Source organism: Cygnus atratus, chromosome 24 (genome assembly GCF_013377495.2).
Source record: "Cygnus atratus isolate AKBS03 ecotype Queensland, Australia chromosome 24, CAtr_DNAZoo_HiC_assembly, whole genome shotgun sequence".
Lineage (NCBI taxonomy): Eukaryota > Metazoa > Chordata > Aves > Anseriformes > Anatidae > Cygnus > Cygnus atratus.
Genome location: NC_066385.1, coordinates 5158459 through 5182069, shown reverse-complemented (window position 1 = coordinate 5182069; position 23611 = coordinate 5158459). Strand labels below are relative to the sequence as shown.

General features: G+C 41.5%; 1 protein-coding gene across 5 annotated transcripts; it reads right to left on the bottom strand.

The window, feature by feature from the left end:
- Positions 1 to 931: 931 nt before the first annotated feature.
- Positions 932 to 23558, bottom strand: SLC26A8 (solute carrier family 26 member 8). 5 transcript variants are annotated; one of them, XM_050715282.1, is made up of 21 exons: positions 23307 to 23558; positions 22013 to 22078; positions 20972 to 21106; positions 18354 to 18493; positions 17874 to 17990; positions 16731 to 16906; positions 16066 to 16230; positions 15241 to 15390; positions 14386 to 14468; positions 13868 to 14015; positions 13034 to 13147; positions 12212 to 12289; positions 10952 to 11047; positions 9881 to 9987; positions 8598 to 8667; positions 7674 to 7766; positions 7459 to 7593; positions 5627 to 5986; positions 4242 to 4296; positions 3936 to 4114; positions 932 to 2763 (listed from the first exon to the last, which is right to left on the bottom strand). In XM_050715282.1, the coding sequence occupies exons 3-21, from the start codon at positions 21073 to 21075 to the stop codon at positions 2566 to 2568; spliced, it is 2568 nt and encodes an 855-aa protein (XP_050571239.1). In that variant the 5' UTR covers positions 21076 to 21106; positions 22013 to 22078; positions 23307 to 23558; the 3' UTR covers positions 932 to 2565. The 5 variants fall into 5 exon arrangements, with proteins under 5 accessions (XP_050571239.1, XP_050571240.1, XP_050571238.1 ...); XM_050715283.1 differs by having other exon boundaries at positions 23151 to 23551; XM_050715281.1 differs by having other exon boundaries at positions 20972 to 21230; positions 23307 to 23551.
- Positions 23559 to 23611: the final 53 nt, after the last annotated feature.

The window sequence follows — 23611 nt, the reverse complement described above, 5'->3', positions numbered from 1 at the left end:
CCCTCTTTCCCCAGGCAGCCTGGCACTAGCAGAATGAATGCCCCCGAACTGTGCCCGTCCGTAACCGGTCCATCTGGTCCTCCCTCATAGCTCCCTGTGCGGCGTGACACCCCGCAGCACGCTGCCCCGAGAACTGCTGCTGCCACGCTCCCTGCGACTCCTGGGGCTCCTCCACTGCTTTACGTCTTCTGCAGCCATTCATGCAGCAAAGCAGTGTGTTACTAAAACGCCAGCAGGGTTGGCAGGTTGCACACGCTTTGCACGGTGTGTAACGATAACGTGCGTGGTGATGTTTTGGGATCTGTGTCCTCTAATTCGCGGTGCAATGGGAGAGCTGCCTGGGTTGCTGCAGCGTGTCCTGCTGGGAAAACATCGTGGCATCACGCTAGCTGGGAAGGGCATTAAAAAGCTGCTGTCTGCACAAAACAACTGGAGTTGTTGCAACTAGGTCAGGTGAGAACATCAAACTGCCTGCAAGCACACGATTACAGACAGGCCTTTGAACTCCGACTTCTGTGGCTTTTTAGAGGTATAGGTGGAGTCCTCGGCCATAAAGTACGTGCTTTGTCACTTTGCAGCCTGCGTCCAGGGATTTGTGCTTGGCTAAACACAGAAGCCTTCTGTACATGTGCAGGAGCAGAGTTATGGCGCCGTGCAGCTATAAGGGAAAAAGATCAGGATTGTCTGGACTTCCTCTCGGCAAGGTATTTGTTTTGCAACGCAAATCCCCATAATTTGAGAGCTAACATACTGACGTCTGAGTTGTCCCCTGGTGCTCGGCTCTGCAGAGTCATGGGGGTAGGAAGGAAAGATTCCAAGCTCTGCTATGCAAGCCAACAAAAAAAATCAAGTCTTAAGTTCGTAGTGCAGACTTTGCGTGGTGCCAACAGCTAGGAATGCCACTTCATCTTAAATCAAGGCTGCCATAGGAGAGCCAAGAGAATCTGGAATTGAGGGCTATGCTTTTCATGGGGTTTGTATTACTCTGTTTTGAACAGAGTTGAGAGGAGCTTGGCGTGAAGCCACTGTCCAAAACAATGTAGGGAAGCATATGTGGTTTAAGAATTACTCAATACCATTTGAGCTTTCAGTTTTTCCTGTCTTTCAGTCCAAAAGGTATGAGGGTTCCAGCACTCAGTTTCCTTCCCAGTAAGCAACTCAGCGCGGTAATGTTCACTAAAATCCTTCGCCATTGCATTTCACACATGCAGAGCTGCGGCTCCCCTTGAGAAACCCCTTGGAAGAGTATGAAGTTAAATGAAAAAAAAAAAAAGGGAAAAAAAAGAGGAAAAGAACTCACTGCAGTACATTACAGGTAGTTTAATATTAACATTCCTATTAGCCGTCGTATCATTGCTAAAATTTAGCAGCCAGGAGCAGAATTCAGAGGAGCCACCATGCTATTACTCTACGTCAAGAAACCACGCGATGCCCAGCAGCGAAAGTTAGAGCTGTTCACGTTCTGGAATTTAGCTCAGGGCATAGACCTGTATATAAAGGACCCATCATTTACACCAAAACTTTGCACTGAAATAGGGGCTGAATAGTATAGACACAGTGCTGGCCACTCATCTACAATTAATCTCACTAAATAATTTCATTAATTCAATTAATTAATTTCGCTCTTCGCAGTGGGCAATCTGTGCCATGAAATGATCCTCCAGCTGAGGGCATGGCAAAAGCTTGTGGCATGTATTGCTGCTATAGGTAAATGTTTCTGCTTTCAGTGTAATCCTAGACCATACCTCTGTACTGATAATACTGTGTTAAACTCTACGGCTGATGTACAGAAAATAGAAGTAAGCTGATTTTTTTCCCCAAGTGTTAACTGTGTCTTAGTTTACAATTTTCCTGGCTCTTCAGAACAAAATGAATACATTCTTCCATTCTTCACTATTTCAGTAAGAAAATGCAAAGAACATGAAAAAATAAATTACTGTTTACTGGGATTTAGTTCAGGTAGATAAGACAGATGGAGGGAAAATTACTCAAAGGACTGGCATCATGTTTTGTTAGTGCAGACAATATCAACCTCAGCAATTTGTTTAACAGTAATGACAAAATGCTTTTCTTTGAAGCTTCACATCACTCTACACGCTTCTACACACTTCTGAAGATAATGAAACTGCCTGCATGTAATCTGTCAAGATATGGCAGATGAGTTTTACTTGCTAACAATCAATAAATATATAAAAAGTGCTAAGTTGGGGCATTTAAACTAATTTCTAAAGAATTTCAGGAAAGAAGTGCATATCATTTGCTAGAATTCACTATAAAACTAGGAATTATCTTGTACATTGAAATTTCTCTGCTGTTGCTATTGCTGAATATCATATCTATTTGAAAATGCCTGAAAGCAATAATATAAATGTTGCTTTTTGTTTAGAACAACAGAATTACCGTAGGCATTAGTCAGGCTGTCTATTTTAAGAACTCTGGAACAGAAAAGAAAAAAAAATAACATCAACTGCTGATAAGAACCACCAGAACTGTTGCTTGACAGTACCTTTCTCCCTTCTATTGACATCCCAGTTCCCCAACACTTGTAATTCAGGGACTGCTGGTCTACTTCCATCTCTTCTCCCAGCCTGGGTCCTCGAAATCTGATTGAAAGGATGGAGAATCAAACTGCCGGAGAGAGCTTGGCTCTGCTTCGTTCTGGGCTGAGCATGAGATAGCTGATGGCTCTTCAGGCAGAAATCTGGTGTCAGAATTCCTTGTAGAGGAAAACTCTCTGGTCTTCTCCAAGAGCAAATCTATTTCCTGAAATGTACACAAACATTACTCTAGGCCAAGGGTGGCCAGTCAGTTGAGCCGGTCAAGCGCGGTTCCCATGCCAAGGCAATAGCATGTGAGCAGCAAGAGGGCCACGCTGGCGTGGGAGCACAGGGCAGCCCAAAACCCCAGCTGCTGAGGGAATGAGCCAGCAGGGCTCCCAAGCTGCCAGCTCCAAGCTGCTGCGGGTCCCTTCTGCGCACCTGGCCCAGCCTCGTCTCACAGTGGACTTTTGGGGAACCATTGTCACCTCCTACATGGAAGCTGCTCCCAACCTTTTCCCCAAGTCCCCTAAACAGAGAGTGGTGAATGTGTACCTGACACCTTCATTCTATGGGAGAGAGTCAGGAAGGTCAATACCTTTGTGCTAGACAGTGTAATGCCAAGGTTAGAGAGTTAAACAAGTTGTTTCTTGAGCAGCAGAACACAAGAAACCCATTTTCCTATGGATTTGGATAGTTTTTTTTTTCCTTCATTCTCCCCTCCTTCAGCTATAGGACCCCAGCCTGGCGGTATGCACAGCACAGTTAGCCAAGGCTGGGTTCTTTTTCCGAGGTGGGGCAATTGCTGGAATCTTCTGCTCAGAAGAAGGGCTCTTCCTGGAACTTGCAACTGTCTACCCTATTTGAACTTGGCTGACACAGCGTATGAGCTTAAAAACTATTGCACAGGACTGGCAGAAAGATCACGTGCACAAGCTTCATTTCTTTGGAAAATCAAACCAGTGCTGTCCTTCACTTCTCCCATCAGCCCCAAGGGAGCTGGTGCAGTAACCTCTGGAAATAAAAAGCTTGGAGCTTTTGCTCTGCCCTGGCAGGGTCCTTGCTCTGTGGGAGAAATGGAAACTGTCTAAAATGCCACAAACTCATTCCCTGCTGCAAAACTGGCCTGATTCCTTTCCAGTCTGCACACAAAGTTGTCTTTCCCGAGGCTGGAACACAGGACTCAGAGAAGCAAATTGGATTATTGGTGGATTGTTGGTGATTTTTGTTTTTTTGTTTTTGTTTTTTTGGTCTCTGTCCATTGCAAACCACCAAATAACTGAAAAATTCAAAAGAGCATCTGCTCTGCCCTACTTCCTCAGTAACATCACAAGGCTTTTAAGTTACTGACAGAGTAATTAACAACACGAAGACTTAAATGTAAGCAAAATATCCTACCTTCTGGTGTTTAGCTTGTAGTTTATCAGCAACCTCTTTTGAGCTAAGTTGTAGCCCATCTGGCTTTTGATGCTTCTCCAAAGCAGCCAGCACAGCATCATGAAGAGTTAGAAAGAACATTCCTTTGGTGACACCTCTGACAAAGAAATCATTCTTCTCAAGCACTGCAATCACAGAGGCTATAAAAATGGGGGGAAATAAACAGCAGCAGAAGTCACAACAAGCAGTATAACTAAAACATTTCGCTGAAATTTAAAACTTATCCCTCATGATCAGCTAATATTAATAAACAAATACTGTACTCACGGTGACAGCCAGCTATAAAGACCGTAATGCCAGTGTCGTGAAACATGTGGAAGATCTGTGGAAAGAATTCCATACCAGCATTAGAACAATCTTGCTTTATGTAAGCGCACCAGAAGGTAAAACATAAATGAGGAAAGAAAAACTCCTTTGCAATGGTTTATCTCTGAAGAAAGTCCTTGTTCCAGCGTCTCAAATCCCAGGTCTTAGCTCAGCACTAAACAGCCAGAGTGTCCAAGATCTAAATGAGTGTTGACTCCAAAACCAGGGCAGGTCGCTGACCCTCCTACAGTGCACTATGCAGCACCCAGTGTTATTTCTTCACTTAAACAAAAACGTCTCACCGAACAGGCTAACTCAAAACATTTCTACATGCACAGACTCCATGCCCACGTGTAAACAACGAGAATAGGAACCTGTGTTTTCAAGCATGACCTGTAATTCTGTTAGTCTCAATTTTTATGTCCAGCATTTTTAGATGTTTTAACTTAATTTCAAAAGAATCAGATTTTAGAGGGGATTGATTCTCACCATTTTCTCTGTGCCTGGCCCTTTGTAATTAAAAGGCCTCAAAAGAGTCACTTTGAAAAAAAAAAAAAGCCATAAACCTCAATATTTCAGAGAATCCCAAGAGAATCACAGGATTTCACAGTATGAGGCTGAAAGGAATCTGAAAAGACCTTATCTCCCTCCCCAAAGGGGAGGTCGTTTAATAGGTGGCAAATAAATCTTTAAGGATCTTAGGGAGATCAGCTCAATGCACAATTATTCCCAATAGGTGTTAGGAACCAATGAAACAGAAATCTTTGAAGTTGAGCTATAGACTTTGAGGGAGCTGAGTAAGAATCCATCTGGAACTGTGTCTTTCTGAGCAGCACAGCTACATTAAATTTATTTTTGCTAAATATATCTCTCCATTGGCTAGGGTCCCCACTTGAAGACTGAAATGTTCAAGCCTTACTTCAAAGAAAAGGCTAATTAGGCATTCAGCAATAAAATCACTCTAAGAAAAGATAACTGGTAGTTTTACATCTTACACTTCTAAAGAAGAGGATTTTTTTTTTCTAAGTGTCCAGTTGGAAGAAAAAATAAACAGCCAAAATGGAAAAAGCAAATTAGACATTTTTATAAATATATTTTTGGTTTACATTATTTTAGAACTAGTCACAACGGATGGCAGGTTTTAACAAGTATCAATAATGGGACTTTTGCTTTTAAAAAAGTGACTTTATGGGAATTTATTATTTTCTGAAAATCAATAGCTGAATTTTGCACCCTGAAGGGTCAACTGCATTGTTACGTAGCAGGGCACTCTAGGCTACCAAAAAACATATGATATCGGGTAAACTTTAGGTTTCACAGTTTTGTGCTAAATTTAGGTTGCTTACCTCTTTCAGTAAGTCGGAACCTTGCAAATCCACAAATTGCACCATGCTGAAGTCTAAAATAATGGTGTGAACTGGACACGGCAAATGCACTGACTGTTCCTCCTGACCTAACTGTACCGAGGAATTATCTATTGCAGAGCCGGCCAAAGGGCTAGCTCCTTTCCCTTCATCCTCGTTCTTTTCAGTCTTAACTCCTGTGTTAGTGCCCGGGGATGGAAGCTGTGCATCAGCTGTTCCCACCAGGAGCATCTTCGAGTTGTGTCTGTCTCCATTCTTGGACCAGCGCACCAAATTCACTGAAGACGACGAGGAAGCGCTGCCTGTGTGGCTTCGCTTCACCAGTTTCGCTGTGTATGGTATCTAGGATGGAAAATGGAGAGTACATCAGCGGTTGGAAGAACTAGGCCCAGGGGGGTGGAAATTTTTTTTTGCTGTAAATAAACACTGTAAATCACATGATAGTTCTTCTCTCATGGTAAAAAACACATCTGAAGTAACACTAAATATAGCACAAAGCCACAAGTGTATGCAAAGTAGCAGGTGACTTAAGCAAGCCTCAGATGTGGTTAGAAGAGTGCCTTCAGCCACCAAATAGCACTAGTGGTACCTCACTCTTCCACATCTTGAAATGGCCTGAGATACTGCCATCTGACTTATTATTTCTACTTTCCATAAAAGAAAAAAAAGCAGAAAAATATGCTTTCTGTGGCTTCATACATCTCTTCCCACTCTAAGAAGGCATTTTATTTTCCTTCCTCGTATTTTTCAGATACACTGCCTTCCTAGGCAACAGTAAGCTGACCTTTACTGGCTGAGTTCTGCAGACCTCTTGTTCGTCTCCCTTCTTGTATGCCTGCTGGTTCCTGAGTGGACCAATGTAAAATTTTTTTCTTAATAGTTCCAAGTGTGTGGGGTTTTTTTAATTATTATTTTTATAGCACAAGACAGGAAAAGTCACCCTCTGCATTTCTGCGCTTTAGAAGATGCTGTTAAATTATCCATCGCTTCCTAAGCACCTCAGTGCCACATATGTTTTCCACACTGCTGTCTTTCAACCCATTTCTCATACAAGGACTTATACAAATCACATCTAACTGCTTGGAAAATAACTTCTTTTGCCTGAAGTTTCTTTCATAAACTAAGACTTGGAAAATTCAGTTTGACTCTCCAGAAGACGCACAGCAGCCAATTACAGTAAGGATATGAGATAATTGTCCGATCAGGATAATCACAGCTGCCTTTGTGGCATTTTGTACTCGTTCTTGGCAATATTGGCAGTGGTACACATTCCACTTTCACTCACTTCTTTGGGGAAAAAGAAGAAAATGCCTACTGAAACACCTTACAAAATTCATTCTCTTGGCTGAGGAGAAGAAGTGAGGATATGTTGAATTTTTCAACTGCTAGTTAATTCACCCAGTAAGCTGAGCTTCTATTGCTCTATCACGAAGTATATATGAAGAAATACAGTGGTAATGTTTGCTTATTTTCAAACAGCAAATATATGCTTTATATATATATATATATATATATATATTTATATATTATATACATATATTATATTAATTTATATAACATATAATATAATTAACATAATCAATTATAATATCATTATATAATTAATTATAATTAATATAATTAATATAATATAATATTATATAATTAATTATATTAATATGCATATATTATATTATATACATATATTTATATATATGCTTTATATAAACTTTTACAGCCTCTTAAGTTCTGGCAAGCCAATAACATTGCCCTCAGTAACAGAAAACCAGGCACCTCGAACAGTCAGATTAGATAAATATACTTTTAAAGCTGACCCTAGGTGGTGGTAGAGGTTGATCACAGACACAAGAGCATTTAAAATCTTTGCTTTCCAATGAAGTGTCAGACGAAGAAGCTGAAATGAAAGCCCTCATTTCACTTTGATCTAGAGGCACTGCTTTCATGTCCATCTGAAAGAGAAAAATAGTCTTATTACAGGGATAACAGTAGGTCTTAGAAACTTCCACTAACTGAAAAAAATGGCATTTACCTTGCGTAACAAGTAATTTTTGAAGCTATTCATATTTGCAAAAGAAATGGAAGAACAGCACTGGAAGATTTTGACACCTTCAATCTCCGTTGCCTTTAAGACAAAAGTTGGATCTGTGAGAGCCGTACTTAGCAGGAGCCGTTTTTCCCCTCCTGACTATGCAATAGACTGCAAGGTGCTATCCTAAGGACAGAGTTTCTGGTAACGTTAACTACACCTCCCACTGGTAGTGGCACTGGCAACATGGACCTAATCATCATAAACAAACCCGTTCCTCTTGTTGTTAAAAAATGTACCTCCAGCAGCTCTATCACTGATGACAGTTGGCTGGTACAATATAAAACCAGCATATTGTTTTTAATATTGCTCACTACAGAAAACACACACTATGTACTTGTCTTACTAACCTTGTACTTCTATTATTCGATCTTTGCAAATCCATCAGCATAACATTGGGCATGTACCCAGGTGGCAAAGCTCTTTATTGCTATATTGCCCGACTCTGTAGGGTGCAGGTCTTAGCAATAGAGTGTTAAAAAAGCCTGTGCCCTAGCTGTTATCCCATCACCACAAGGATCGGTGAGTCAGTCTAGCACATGCACAGCTGTTATTGTGAAAACATACATAGCGTGGACAAAACCAGACTGAGAAAAGCAGGTCAGCATAAAACACCGAACAGCTCCGGAAATGACCGCAGTGTGGCTTCCACCACGGGGACAACACAGATTGACACAGGGAGCTTCACGGGGCCCGAGCAGGCTGAGCTAGGTACCCGAGTCACTTCGCTCTCCAGATATTTAAGCATTCTTTAGTTTCAAAGTTTTGAATCAAATGAACTGAGTCTGAATGGCCACCCCCAGGCATTTAAGGGAAAAAGATGCATTGCAGAGAGAAATGGAACATTTGTTTTTTGTTTCCTCTTACAGCTCTGTAGACGGATAAACTTCTATAAATATTCGTGTTTGGAATCTGTCCCAGCTCCAGCATCTTCATTCTGAAACAAGATGTTTATTAGGTTTTCACATACAGCAGAGAAAAACTGCATGTTCCTAAAAGCTTGATCTCCATTTCTCTCCTCTTCACTGGATATACCAACCCTAACTTTAGAGGGTGCGAGTACAGCAAATTATTCACTCCCAATTAGCATTCGCTGAATAGGGGAACAGCACACAAGCACACCCTTAAGGTATGCTGGTGCCTTCAAGAATGTATTATGTCCCATTTCTAGGTCTGGAACAATTGGATTACTGTTATTACACCAGGAAGCGTGTTTGCTCTTCATCTTCCCACAGCCTTCCTCAAAGATACAGCTACACGTACAGGTGGAAGCAGTTGCAAGCTCTGCTTAGGGCTGGCTACACATGGGCTAGGTTGATCCAGAGGTCATGCAGCAGCTTTAGTGCAGCATCTTGCCTCTAAGGAGAACACCTCGGTTTGGGTACTGTGCTTTGCTAATGGTGCTGCATGGTTCTGGGGTGAGTTCTGGTCAGTTCTGTCTTCCAGCTCTCCAATGACCAGACAGGCAGCCGCTTGTTTATTCCACCCATAACTCTGAGCAGAGGAATACTGGGAGTTTCAGGCAACTGAAATTCTTCCTGAAAGTATTCTTTCAGAGCCACTCTGGATCAGTTTGATACTTGCAGGAACTGAGGCATTTCCTAGCTTTTTGCACGCTATTCTAGAGGCTTCAGCCTACTCAGACAAGTACTTCCCTATCATGGCAAATATCATGAGGTATGGCTTGGATTTATGAATGATTTTCCTGGTTGGAACAGCAGCTAACTAACGGAGCAATGTGGGCCCAGTGTAATCTCCCTCAGCTATTATAGATTAAGTTTATGGAGAAGATAGAGCAACTTGGTAAATGGCCATGAAGACTAAGGAATACATTTGAAATAAAGACACAACATCTCATTTTATCCTTCTGGAAGTGTGTATACAGATGCGTGTATACAGATCACCTCTCCTGGCTGATGCCTACACTACAGGGAGCAGTTTCCAGCTGCACGGCACACCTGCAGAAAGGACCAATCCAGAGCCCGTAGACTTGACGAGATTATTGCTTTGGGATAGTATTAGAGACTCCAGAATGACCTGACTGAAGCGTTTACAGACATGAAACTACTTTTCCGTTGTCACATGCATAGCTATCTCCACAACATCAGATCTCAGAAAAATTAGCATTTTGCTCTAGGAGTTACAAGTACCTGTGTGACCTAATGCTGATTATGAAGAATGCAAGTGCCAGGGCGATCACTAATCCCACATCAAGACCAAGACGAAGCACTGCAGCAAAAGTTCCAAGCCAAATAACCTTTGAACAAGAGACAGAGTGAACATTAGCCATAAAATCATCTAAAAATTACCTCCAACTCAGGCCCAGCATTTGAAAATTGAAGAAAAAAAAAATCTTAGCGATACTCTAGACCCCAGTCCTGGATGTAGTCACAAAGATCACAAGAAAAAGGTGCAGGACCTCAAAACGCATAACTCAACTACAGTTATGGACAAGATGGACTGCCTGCTTTCCTTTGCCCTGCATTTGGGGATATGCAGTGGCTATACAGATGCCTCCACAACTCTGGTCTACCCTGAAGAACAAGGCAAATATCCAGGTGTGGCTGAAAAAATGGTGCTGAGAACTTCCCTCCTGGTAAGCACTTTTTTCTTGAAAATACAAAACTGCATGGAGGTCCCCAGATAAAGATTTGGTCTGATGATGCTGAAACCCTCAACCCGGACAGAAAGGATTGATTTCTGGCATGGCAAATAACAGAAGCAGGTCTGGTAGATTTTTTTGATCCTTTCTATCATCAAGTTCAACGTTGGCTAAGCCTTCACAATCTTTAGAACCCACAAGCTGCAAATCTTACGCACAGTTCAAATCTCCTGATTTTTTAACAGGGCTTCAGTAATTAAGAGGAGTCACATCATACTGGGGGCCTTTCTCTTAATGAGAAATCTGGAACAAGAGTTAACATATTCCCAACTGACAGCTAGACAATTTCCTTCTCAGGGGATCTGGGAAACAACAACAATGACCAGTTCTCCCTGTATAGAATTGCAAATTGATTTGTAGAGATTTCAGTACAATTCTTTCAGTGGGTATTTCAAAGGATCCCTCTCCTAAGAGAATGGCCACTGCTTTGCCTTGCCCTCCCAAAACATGCATTTCTCCCTTTAAGGCACATTACAATTCTTAGGTGTTTTTTGTTTGTTTGTTTGTTTTGTTTTGTTTTTGTTTTGTTTGTTTGTTTGGTTTGGTTTTTGCCACTTACTAAATTATACTTATCCTGTCTCCACAGAGTGGGGATGTCCAGAAATTTTTGAAGAAAAGGTAGCATATTAAATACCACAATAGCAGCCAGTACACCCTGTACAAATCAAAAAAAATCCATCTGATATTTATTGCATCCACAACATGCTAAGGAACAGATATCCAAGACAAACTGCTCAGAATTTAAATCTTATTTCCATAATTGTTATGGATAGGTATAACAGATCTCCTCTGATCTGCAAACCAACATGAAACTAGCGTGCAACTTGTTTGACTTGACAATTACTTTTGCCAATACAACTGGACTTCCTCTTGAAACGCTGAATGTAGTTTCCATTACAATATTCTTCAGTGAATCCCTATGCCTCCTGCAGCACTAGGAGAAGTGCCAACATTATCTACAGAATTAAGAGCTGCTGTTTCGAAAAATGGTTTCAATTAGCATGGGCAGTGCATTGCCAAATTTAGGAAGTTGTTTGACACCATTTATTGAAACAGCCCTTAGAAATGAAAAGGAGATTGAAGGGAAGTAGATGTTTAAATTCTGTTTTGTCAGCTAGTTTTGGGAAGGGGATTAATTCTCCTGTCTCACAAAGAGGCCAGGAAAAAAATCAGGAAGTAATGCTCTATGTCAGTTGTTCTCTAAGAAAACTTAAAGGAAAAAAAAAGAAAGTCTAGATAAAAATTTTAAGAGAGAAGTAAAAAAATGAGTACTCTGAACAATCTGAAGCAACAAATGTTTGCAGCAAAAAATGCACAAAAGGCAGTTTGGTAGTGCATATGGTTTTAAAATAAACCTCAATGACCAAGCTAGAATCAGAGACACTAAACCCAAACTCCCATTTCTGAAGATTTTATTTACCTCTTTATCACTAAAGATTTGGAAGCAGAAATTACTTATACAGATGCAAGACAGGAGCTCATGAACGTGTTATACAGTTGTGCAAAAAAGCTTGGAAGATGGGAAACTGTAAGTGAAATACATCTAAATTACACACCCTGGCAGTGAAATTTTAATGCTTTTAGCCAAGCAATTTTAGCTTGTTCTGAACAGTCAGAGATGGGAGAGAGATGCATTGTTTATTATCCAGTGTTTCAGCCTGCTGAGATTTAGGAGAGTTTAAAGTCATTGTTTTGGTTTGGTCTGCCCGTGAAAACAATTAACTCTAGAGAATGATATAACCCCGACTGTCCAGGAAATCTTCATATTATGCTTAGAAAGTAAGTAGGCTGCTACTATAACTATTTCATGTTCACTTACATTAGGAATCATCTGGAAAAAGTATCCTAGTTTCAGCGCAATCACCAGCATTATAGTTGCTCCAATCATTGCTGCTAACTGAACAGAAATACTTTATTAGAGATGCCTTCCAGAACCATTTCCTTACTCGTCCTCTCTAAACAAGTAGGTACGCTCCATGTAACAGCACCAATTAACAAAGCCCACAGGCATGCCGTAATGGGTTATACAAATTGCAGAATACTCAAGTTTTCAGTAGATATAAATTTGGCCTAAACAGACTATTCTTATGCACAACAACGCAGGATTTTTATTTGATAATTTCATTTGAGAAATAAGATACTTCTCTTGCAAGTCAGCCTTAGGAACAAACTTTTTATTAAAAAAAATTACTTCTGTGATACACTGAGGCACATACAAATATTCAATTAAGAGGTATGATAAAAAATATATATATTAGAAATTATAATTATATATTAAACCCTCCCTAAAAAATATTAAGATCACAAAGTACTCAAAAGTTAGGAAGAAGTGGCAGAATTAAGGGTGCTTAAACAATTTTCCATTTGGCTTTTTGGGCATACTAACTAAAATACAATTTCAAACTGCATGAACACATCTTACTCTCCCTACAGAATTCTGGCTTCCTTCAGCAGACATCACACGCTGTAAACATCACATAATTACAGTACATAACATACACAGAGAGGGCATGTGAATTCATGTTGCACGGGTATATAACTTTACATCTCACAAATTGTCTGGATGAAATGTCAGCCTATAGTCAATATACATTGATTTTAGATGAGAGTGTGGAAGCTTTACAAATCCAGCCCAGCTCACCTGTGTTCTTCCACCTGTCTTCTCCTGAATGACAGTTCCAGAAATAGCACAGCTGATAGCAAAGCTTTTGAAAAATGAGCTGCAAATATTGCACAGCCCCACAGCTATTAGTTCCTGTAAAACAGAAACATAAGGAAGTAGAGAAAACCCCAAAATGAATGACTTACCTAAATAGAAGTGGCTTAACAAGAAGTACATTTCCTTCTGCTCACACTTGCTGGTTGCTCAGCCCAGAAAACCTTCTGGGAAACAAGGTCTCCCATGATTAGGTCAGTTCTCTTAAAAGGCACAAAGTTTTCACAGCAGAGGATCTCATGGACCCAAGACTCTTAATTGTTATTTATAAAAAAATCCACTTAGAACCCCAAAGTTTCCAGGCTAACACATGGCAAATTTCAGTACACCTGAACAAAAGCTCAGTGGAAAAGACATTCCCTTTATATTTATCCACAAAGACTACAGGAAGTCAGGGCAGCTTCCTTACTGGATAAACTCCATTTTAACACAGATTCACAACAAGCAAAACATGGAGTACTTCAAAACAGCCAGTACTTACTAAATCTAATAAGCATGGAAACACTGGAAACTAACACAGTTTTAGCTTAAAAGACTCTCGGTGCAATCACTCTGGGTAAAAGATGGCCAATATTGTGGATTTCATATATGTGCAGCAGCCAGCCTTCTATAGGGAAGGGCAACGAGTTGCTACAAAACCGTCAGCTGGCATATTCACTCCATCCTTGCATTTCTACCACTGTCAGGTAACTAGTGGCTTTACTAGCCTGAATTCAGCTCGCTCCTTAGCCTAGGAAGTATGTGCAGCTTTGTTCTCACCTGACTGCTGGAAATACTGTAGTTGTGAAGCGAAGCATACCTCTCTCCAATAAAGACAAGAAGGAAGCAGCTTACAATAGCAAGGGAGAAAGCAGGCATTATGATCTTGCTCAGGTTTGGTAGATCTGGCATTGTAGGAGGCAGAAGCCTACAGGATCAGAGAACAGGTAAGTTTAAACCTGGTCTGGGCTCTGTGCACAGGCCATACCCAGGACCAACACCAGAGGCATCATCTAGCACCTCACAGGAGATGCTCTGAATAGGTAAGACTCTTTGCTTTCACCTCACAGAAAATACAAATTCCTTCTTTTGTGTCTAACAAAACCTGAATCTGATAAAGAAGACTGTAGTTTGAATTCTGCATATGTTCTGAAATGATGATGCAATTAAATCTCTTGAAGAATTATTCCTGAAACTGTGCTGCCCAGTAAGAATCAGCCTGTCAGATTTCAAGAACAGACTGAAACATCCTTTCGTATCTCAAAAGTATAACCCCATGAACAGGATAGATAACTAACCTCTGAGGAATCTTACTGACCACAGCACTACTGGATTCAGCGTAAACGTGAATGCGATTGGAAATAATGGTGCCTGTGATGATCTGGGAAAGAAAACAAGAACATTCAGAAATACTTTTTTTTTCTTTTTTTTTTTTTCTGTTAAAGTAACAATACAAAAGGACTTGCTGTCTGTAATGTTATGCTCTGCCACAGCTGGTGTCCCACAGGCCCCTGTTGGGCAAGTGGGAAATGGCTTCAACTCCAGTGTCAGCAAGGTGGGACTCTTGGTAGCTTCTTCCATAGAAAAAGCAGCTATCTTTTAGATTTCTAGATTATCCATAAAAGTGAGAATTTTCATTTCAGTAGAAAGTTTGGATTAAAAAAAAAACAACTCATCTATTTTCCAGGAAAGAGAAAAGGGGAGAAAACAGCAGCAACAAATACTGCAGAATTTACAGCAAGAACTGCTTTTGAATGTAACAAAATTGAATATCTCCTTCCAACAATTCCAGACCAAAAAAGAAGCATAGTTAGATCAAGACTCTGAAGCTTCGGGTTCATGGTTCTAGTCTCTAATAAAGATAAGAATTAACACTCAGAGTCCTGAACTGGGTTTCCATGGTGGTTTCATCCTATACACTGCTTTTTATTCATGTGGCAATTCACTGTGACTTGTTCTCATGGCCTTTTGTGAGCAGGGGTAGCTTATTTTCACAGTAGCAGGGGAAGAATGAAGAAGTTCATTGCTGAAATCCACCCCACAAATCAATGACAAAGGCTGTTTGTGGTATTCAGTCCCACAACACCATCTCAGACAGGTCATTCCTGAACTGTTCATTCAGTTATCATGATGGCATTATGGAGAACACTTACCAAGAGAAGTTCCATAGGAAATGCAATTGGACTATGTTTATAAGTTATGCTGATGCATTTACTGATCCATAGCACGGGCAAGCTAAGCGAAAACAGCAATGTGCTGGTGGCATTAGCTTTTGGGAGAGCCCGGAAGTAATGAAATATATCCTGAAAAGGAATCATCATACAGAGGATCAGAGGCAGACACTCCAACTATTTTTATATTCTAGAAGATTGACACACACTGCCCGGACAACTGAACCCATCCTTTTGGCTACAAAACTATCTTCAGTGAGAGGAGAGAGATGCCAAGAGCAAAACAGTATTTAAAATGAACTATTGGTATCTGCAGAGAAAAAACTGCCACAAGTAAAAGAGATCTAGTTTCATCCTTCCTCTCTCTTCTACACCACCTTTCACTGACATTAGTAAAATAAATTAGGAAGACTTAGCATTAACTTGTCTTTGAGCCTGCTTCTTCTTTGTAAGATATGACAAAGGCACTGTGTGTCCAAAAGCTTGCCCACAATGGTCAACTGAGGAAAAAAAGTACCTTTTACTCTATGACGTGCTCTATTATGAATATAGACATGCTAAAAATTATAAAGTTACATAAATAATTTAAAATACACACAGATTTTTCTTCTTGCATGTCGCACAATAATCTCCATACACCGTTCAAGACAACAGGAAGGAAAGTAAACCACAGCTGAGACTTGCACAAATATCCCTTAGCAACTGACTTATTCTGAAATTGCCTTCGATTTCTGCAACTGTTCTTTCTTCTGTTATTGTTCCCTACAAGAAACGTGCATTTCTTTGACTAATAATGAATTTACTTACACAGAAAATGTCTCGGGGGCCCTTATGGAAGTCAAGCATGACACCAAAGATAAAGATGAACTGGGATACAATGACGTGCAATGCTGCTGCAGTGAGGTAAGCATCAACGAGAGTCTTCGGCAAGTATTTTGTTACAAACCCCAGGCAGAAGCAGCCTAGCAGCAACTGTATGGAACAAACGAGAAGCGAGATGCAATATAATTAGCTATGTCTAACCCGCCCTTCTTGTTTCTGTATTTGAAGAGCATGACTCTTCACTGCCATCCACGATGGATAGTTATTTGAATGTGCTATATTCATTATGCACAATTAAGTAAGACACTGCCCAAACAAAATAGGAGTACTTTATATCAAGTGTGGGCAGTTACGTAGGACTACCTAAGGGTCTACATACTGGAGAACTGGTCAACGCAAAGGATAATAACTTACTTCACACGTGGATGTATTAATCATCGACACGTAAATCTGAACCTATCACATCTTCTTCAGACATCCCGAGAGGAAAAGGCAGACCTTCACGTCCCACTTTGTACAACATATGCACTCAAATGTGCTGAGCTTAGTATTTGTGGTAAGAACATGCAAGCGGTTCCACTTCTCACATTTGTACAGAGAACACACATAAGGATACCTCATTAAGGATATAAAATAGATTCATCTTCTACCTGAATGATGCCAGTCAAAAATGTTACTGATGCAGTAAGTGTCAAGGCCTCCATATAACCTTTCGTAAGTGTAGGGTCTGAGAAATTGTCCACTGAACCATTAAAGGACAGCGTTTGGTTGAAATTAAAAGACTTCAGAATGTTTTTCACCACCAGATTTAGGATGCTGAATGCGCCTGGGACCAATAGAACATAGAAAAGAAAATGGAACTGCATGAGATGTTGCAACAAGGATTTATCTTAAAAGCACACAGACATCTCTTCACCCCCGCACCAGTCTGTACAGGATGAGACGGTCTATTTTCATTCATACATATAATCTTATTCATATATATTTTACTGTTTCTGAATAAGTACCTAAAGTTTCCAAAGTCCCATCCGAAAATCTCGGACTCCTACAATTTTACAAACAGCCTTTGTTTGATCAGATGCACAACAAAAAAATTTGAATGTAGAGCACAGAAATGGATGCATTACAATGAACTGCCATAAAATCACAGAATTACAGAATGGTTTGGGTTGGAAGGGACCTTAAAGACCATCTAATTCCAACCCCCTGCCACTGGCAGGGACACTTCCAAGTCCAAAAAATACAGTCAGTCTGAGAAAGAACTGCCAAAGAGGCCAGAACTCCACGTATCTACTTTTTATCATAAACACGTAAACAGAATTTTAATAATCTGGTTTCTGAACATATTAAGAATGTAAAACTATCAACAGCTCAGTCATGGCAACAAACTACAAGACCCCTGGAGAAGACCAGGAGCTAAATCATGAATCACAGTCACATCCTGAGGGTAAATGGGAAGCAGCTTGCGCTGGCCCTTTACTTTACGTAGGAGATGCCTCCAGTGACATTCCAGCTGTCTCCTTTGCTGTGATGTCTGTGACACAGGAGCTGTGTCCTCAGGGGGACAGGGCGCCTCACAGCTGGGACTGAACTGACTTCCTGAAATTCTCACCACAGATCAGCTGCAAAGGGGTGGAACAATGAATTGAGAATCTCTGGGTCTGGATTCTCACCTAAATAACATCTGCATTTTAGACGAAATAGATTAGGACATCCTGGCAGCTTTTTGAAGCAGCATTGAACACAATCCCTACGTCCTGTAGAAATGTTTTGCAGTACAAAATAAACCTCACCTACTGAGATATGATGCGAGGTCCCAAATATAACATATAGCATCGAGCAGCAGAACGTGGAAAGGAAGCAATTGACCATTGGCAGAGGTAACCTGGTCAGCCAAATTCCTAACAGCCCTAGAAAGCAAAAATGTAAGTATCTAACAGACCTGATTTTGCAAGGTGGATTTTAAAGACTGTGTTATTTCATTTGCAATATGGGAAAATGCTGTTAATAGTCTATATTTTGATTTAGTTTGAGGAAGACTTTATGAACAGAGGCAGTGTCCTTTCCTTGAAATTACACCATGTAATAGATTATAGAACATACGCTTTCTTGCAAATGTGCAAATAAATATGCTAATGATTTAGGGAACTTATAAATTAAAGTTCCCACATAATCTGATGACATCTGAAAGAACAAAATGACATACAGGCGGTAGATTATGAAAAGGATGACGTAGGAAAGGAAGCAAGAGTGTTTTTTTTCTCTCTGCCTACCTTGAGGAATCTGAAACATCCCAACATTTAGGCCTGCATGCAGGTCCCTCAAGATCCATTCTCTGAACTGATACGAAAAAATCCAGTTCAGGACAGGGAACATCTTGTGTATGAACTTTCTGAACCTTCCCCGGGAGAATCTGAAAAGAATCAAATAAGCCAAGCAATAGGCAATGCCTTTTACAACCTCCACGGTCTGCAGCCTTTTTGCATGACCTCAGACTGTGCAGGCACAGAAGCCACGCTGCTACTGTCAGCTCTCTGCAGGCACCCTACGCTGCGAACCCACACCAGCATTAGCCTTCCCCAGATCCAGCTGGCGCATAGCGTGAGTCCTACATAGGCACCCCTGTGCCTTTGCATTCCATTCAGATGAATCGCAAATAGTCCGTGTGCCATTCGTATGACACCCTGCCAGCGGCAGAGCACCAAACGCATCAATTACTTGACCTCATTAACACCGCGGAAAAATAGGAGGTGGTAATTTGATCGCTCCTATTCTGATAAAAAAAAAACAACATACAAATGCTGCATCTGGAGGGGAAAAAAAAAAAAAAGCCTATCCCACGTCCAAAAAAAAAACCAACAACTGTAAAAAGTTTCCTGTATTACATCACTTAGCACAGGGATACAAGCAGGACTTGACCTGGATGACTTATTTTGCCTACCCATCTTTGAATCAAAATTTCCAGTAGGTAAACTCTGACTAACCCCCGAGTCCTGTGCTCCTCCTTCCCCTATTTTAATCCCCTGGCCATACTGGTGATTTTCTACTTACAAACCAAATATAAGCGATGCAGTGTCTGCCCATGGCTTCTGCAACCTTGAGCAGTGGCTGGGGAGACCGAGCCCCAGAGAACATTACAGAGCTGAGTCCCTTCCCATCGTGTTATTGTCCAAGGTGCCTACACACTGGGCTGCCCAGTGAATACAAAATAGAGAACAGAGAAAACACAAGAGATAGGGAAGTGGAAAAGAAACAGGGAAAACAGCATGAGGAAGCAAGAAAGACGTGATTCTTAAATGAGGAGTTGGGGGAGGGAATAAAGACATTTTCTTATTAAGCAGCAAGTGCAGTGATAAAGTTTCCAATAATAATAGCCATGACTTTAAAGTCTAATTCTCCTTTCAACCTCTGGGCAAGACTTATTTTATTGCAGCAGGCATTTCTGGGAGGGCAGACTTAACTCTAGATCACGTCATAATTATACACAATTCAAGCTTTTCCAGCAAGTAATTTTGTTTTTCTGACTGCAGATCTTTATCCAATCTCCTTCTTAATTTTTTTTTAATATATGAAAAGACAGTGCCGGGATGGTTGGCTATTGCGCAGTCTAAATGATCTCACCATTACAGAAATTAATCAATGGCACTTTTTCAAGGTGAAATGGAAAACTAGAAAGCACAGAAGTGAGTCAAACTATGGTTCCATTTGCCTTCATTTATCACCAGGAAATTACAATGGTTTAAGTAAAACAGGATCCACAGTTTTAGGCTGCAGTCACCCACGTTGCTGAGCTGATGTAAGAGCTGGCTATACAAAAAGAGGGAAGTCTGGCTCCCCTACTCTCCTTTTCCCTGTGTGTCCTGTCCCACCTGGCAGCAGCAAGCTGCTAGATTAGCTCACCACACCTTGTGGAACCTCACCCATAGCTAGACTTGAGTCTCAGGTCCTGTCACGGTCCCAAAATAACAGTCTGAGTTTCAGTATACATTCAGTTTACATGCTGAAACAAAGCTCAGATAAATGATGAATCAGATTTTGTATTTACTTTCTTATAAGGACTTTGTAGAGTAGACGCAATCATAACCATTGACAGTCCTCTCCACATCCAAGGAGAGATTCAGTCAGAAAACCAAGAGCATTCATGGTCAAATGAAACTAAAAGGGAAGCTGATGAAAGGGCTTCCTATTTTTGATTATATTTGCCTTGTTGGAAGAACACCAGGAATTCTCCTAAGTTGCCAACAAAGCCTGCCTTCTAGTGAGTCTACAGGGCTCCTCTGGCAGAAGAAATGCTTCTATCCCTGGTATAATGACCAAAAGAGAATTTTGGCAGATGGGAAAATCAGGCTGTGGAAGCATTAGTGCTGTATAGGCAGTACATTTGCCTCACCCATTCTCCTTGAATAATGTAGGAACATAGCTCCAAAATAATGCAACAGCAGTTTGGTCAATCTCAGGCATACCATTATGCAACTTTCCATGTCCCCAGCTAAGAAGGAACAGAAAATGGGTCTTGAAATTTAAGAAATAAGAGCAAAGTAATAGCACAAATCAGAAAAAAAGAAATTGAAAGCTTGTGTCTGACAGCTGGACCGAGGGGACTACAACTATCAACAGTTTCCCTTTACAATGCATATATCCTTCACGTTATCATAGTCCTGAAGTGAACAAACACTTCTGCAGATTGCAAATCAGCAGCTTTGGTAGTGGGGTGCTAAGCTGTTTGTGCGTGCTTTGGGTACAAGTTCTATAACTGGGTGATCTGCTTCAGTTATCTATCAGTTTGGCATTTTAATCAGAAGTTGTGGGAAAGTCAGCACCTCTTTTACATTTGGGATTGAAGAGTCTCCTCCATTTCTTTACCCCGTCCAATCTGTAGCATAGAGCTCACCTGCAATGTAGCTGTCTGTTCTGTTGAGGGATTTGTAGTTCTCCACGCAAGGTGGAAGGCAGGTTTCTTTCCAAGAATGCTTCGAAGTGCTTCTCTGTCTGCATTTCTCTTTGGGCCCTGTAAACTGCTGGCTGCCTGCAAGTACAGACAGTATCGTTGTCTAACTCCATGTGTTTTTTTTCTGATCACAGACAATGAAAAACCGAGGAACAGCAAATACAGGAGACCACAATGAAAGCTCTCGTTCTTCACAGTGAGACTGGAATAAAGAAACTGGGTGATTGACTGAAATATCTATTAAAACCAAAACCAACAAAAAGCATAATATGTCATCAATCCATCCCAACATAATTCCCGTGAAGATAACAGCAGGGATAAGCAAGGCTCTGGAGGCTGACACCCATGAAAGACATGCTGCTCTTAGGATCAAGCAAATCAATTGCCAGTTGTAGGAACACCAGGGCCTTCTGGAATTTGCCTTATTCCTACTCTGTAGGGAGGACCAGCCTGGATCCCCTCCATTATGTGATTCCAAAAGCAGGCCCGTGTTAAGGGAACTGAATGCAATTTCTCTCCATAAACCTACCACAGCTGAGGAAATGGTTTGAATTTTCCTTGTTTCCATGCTGGAGGAAAAAGGCTTAGTTTGAATCGTACAGACAGCTGCTAAATCTGAGGCCGTACAAATGCCGCAACTTGCTGTATAAAATGGGTATCTGATACCATTCAGGTTTTTAAATGCCCAAAACATTTGACTCACGTTCCTGAGCTTTTTAATATCTGGAAGGAGATCTGAATTCAATCACTATCACTCGGAGTAGGTAAGAGGTGAGTTCCCAAAGCGAATACTGAGTAAGCAAAGGTCCAGTGCAAGAGCAGAGCTCTATTCTAAAGTTCTCATACCGACAGCTGAGGCAGAATAAAAATTCAAATCCAGAGCTACCAAGTGAAAGTACAGAGCCTACATACGAGAAAGGTGGTGATGAGCAGGAACATATTTTGTGGCTATGGACAGAAGAAGGAAGGAAAAAGAGGACTCACTGAGCGAGCAGTAAGTCTTGTCAGAATGCAGGCTAAGTATCTAAATTGTCAGAATGCAGACCAAACCTAAAAAAAAAAAGAGAAAAAAAAAAAGAAATCATTGGGATTTAAGCTTTCTCCTCATATTTCATTTCCTGAACTGCCAGGATCAGTTTGTACAGGTTTAGGGCTTTGCATCATTGAGATATGTGACTTCTGATACAGCTCCAGGCACCCTGACACAGTATTTACTGTCTTGTAAGACATATCCACCAACACGTCCGCACACCCCAGTCATTCTAAACCACAGAAACAGATGGCTGTAGGCAAGTCTCAAACCATCTCCAGGGCACAATTTCTTCCTCTTTTTAAAGCGGAGATAAATCAAGATCTTCCACAGATGAGTTTAGATCTTCAAAACTAGTACAAGCTCTGGAAGCCTTAGCTGTTTATGACATCTTTGAGCACAATCATCTTTTCAAGGTAAGATAACACAACAAATAAAACAAGAAGCTAGAGATCGCAAATTAAAGGTGTTAAACCCCTCAGCATGTTAGGAAGTAGTTACTTTTTAGATGCAAGCAGCGGTAAACGTTAACTGTAGCTCATTCCTGTTATTTAGACCTCTGTGAGGACTCCCAGCAGCAGAGGACAGCGTCCCACTCCGGTGGGCTGTGCAGAGAATACTATTTTTGACACAGAAGCCAGTATTTTAAAAGTGGGCTTCCAAACTCCATTCCCAATGTGTCTTGCACAATACTGCTAATAAGACTCAAGCCTGCAATCAAACAGCAAGCGGCCCTAATCCCCAAACCCCCACACTATTTATTTGCTGTGATGTCCTGCACTTACTACCTAGCGAAGACACTTTGGACTCCACTTCTAAACCACGCTTAAGCTGCAGCACTTGAGGATTTCACTTGGTTTTAAGTACATACTTGAAGGACATACGTTTCTTTGGTACTGCCAGGCCTCTTACAGCGCTGGGAAATAGCTTGTTCCCCATGCGGGCACAGAAAGATAGGGAAATATATGGGGAAATCTGTGTGAATCAGCTTAGCTGTTCTCATCCCTGCTGGCGTGAAGCCCCCCCCCGACGGAACAAAGTGTCCTCAGGAAGTTTACCAACGCTAATGAATTAATTAAAACCAACACGCACAACTCCAGAAGCACACGAGATACACCTCACAGGCCAACTCAGGCCTGCACAACTGCTGCTTTCACTCCATTTCTTCACACGTTTTCCTTTATTTTCACTCCAAGCACCCCCTCGGGCTCTGTGACCCCACAGAAGCGAGCACACCACACGAGACACCGCCTCACTTTCCCCCCTCCGCCATGTCGCGGCGGCTTCCTCCCCTTATAGCCCTTGTGGGGCCGCCGTCGCGATTGGGGCTGCTCTCGCGATAGCTCCGCGGCGGCTCCATATTGGGGCATCTCCGCCCGTAGCCAGGGCCGGGTCATCGGGGCCGGGAAGCGGCGGGGGTCGGGATCGGGGCCGTGGCCAGCCCGGGCTGCGCCGCTCGGGGTCCGGCTCCTGTCCCCTGTCGGCGCCCCGGGCTCTCCCACCCCGCAGGGTTCACCGGAGGAGGGGAGAAGGGGACGGGGGAAGGCGGTGAC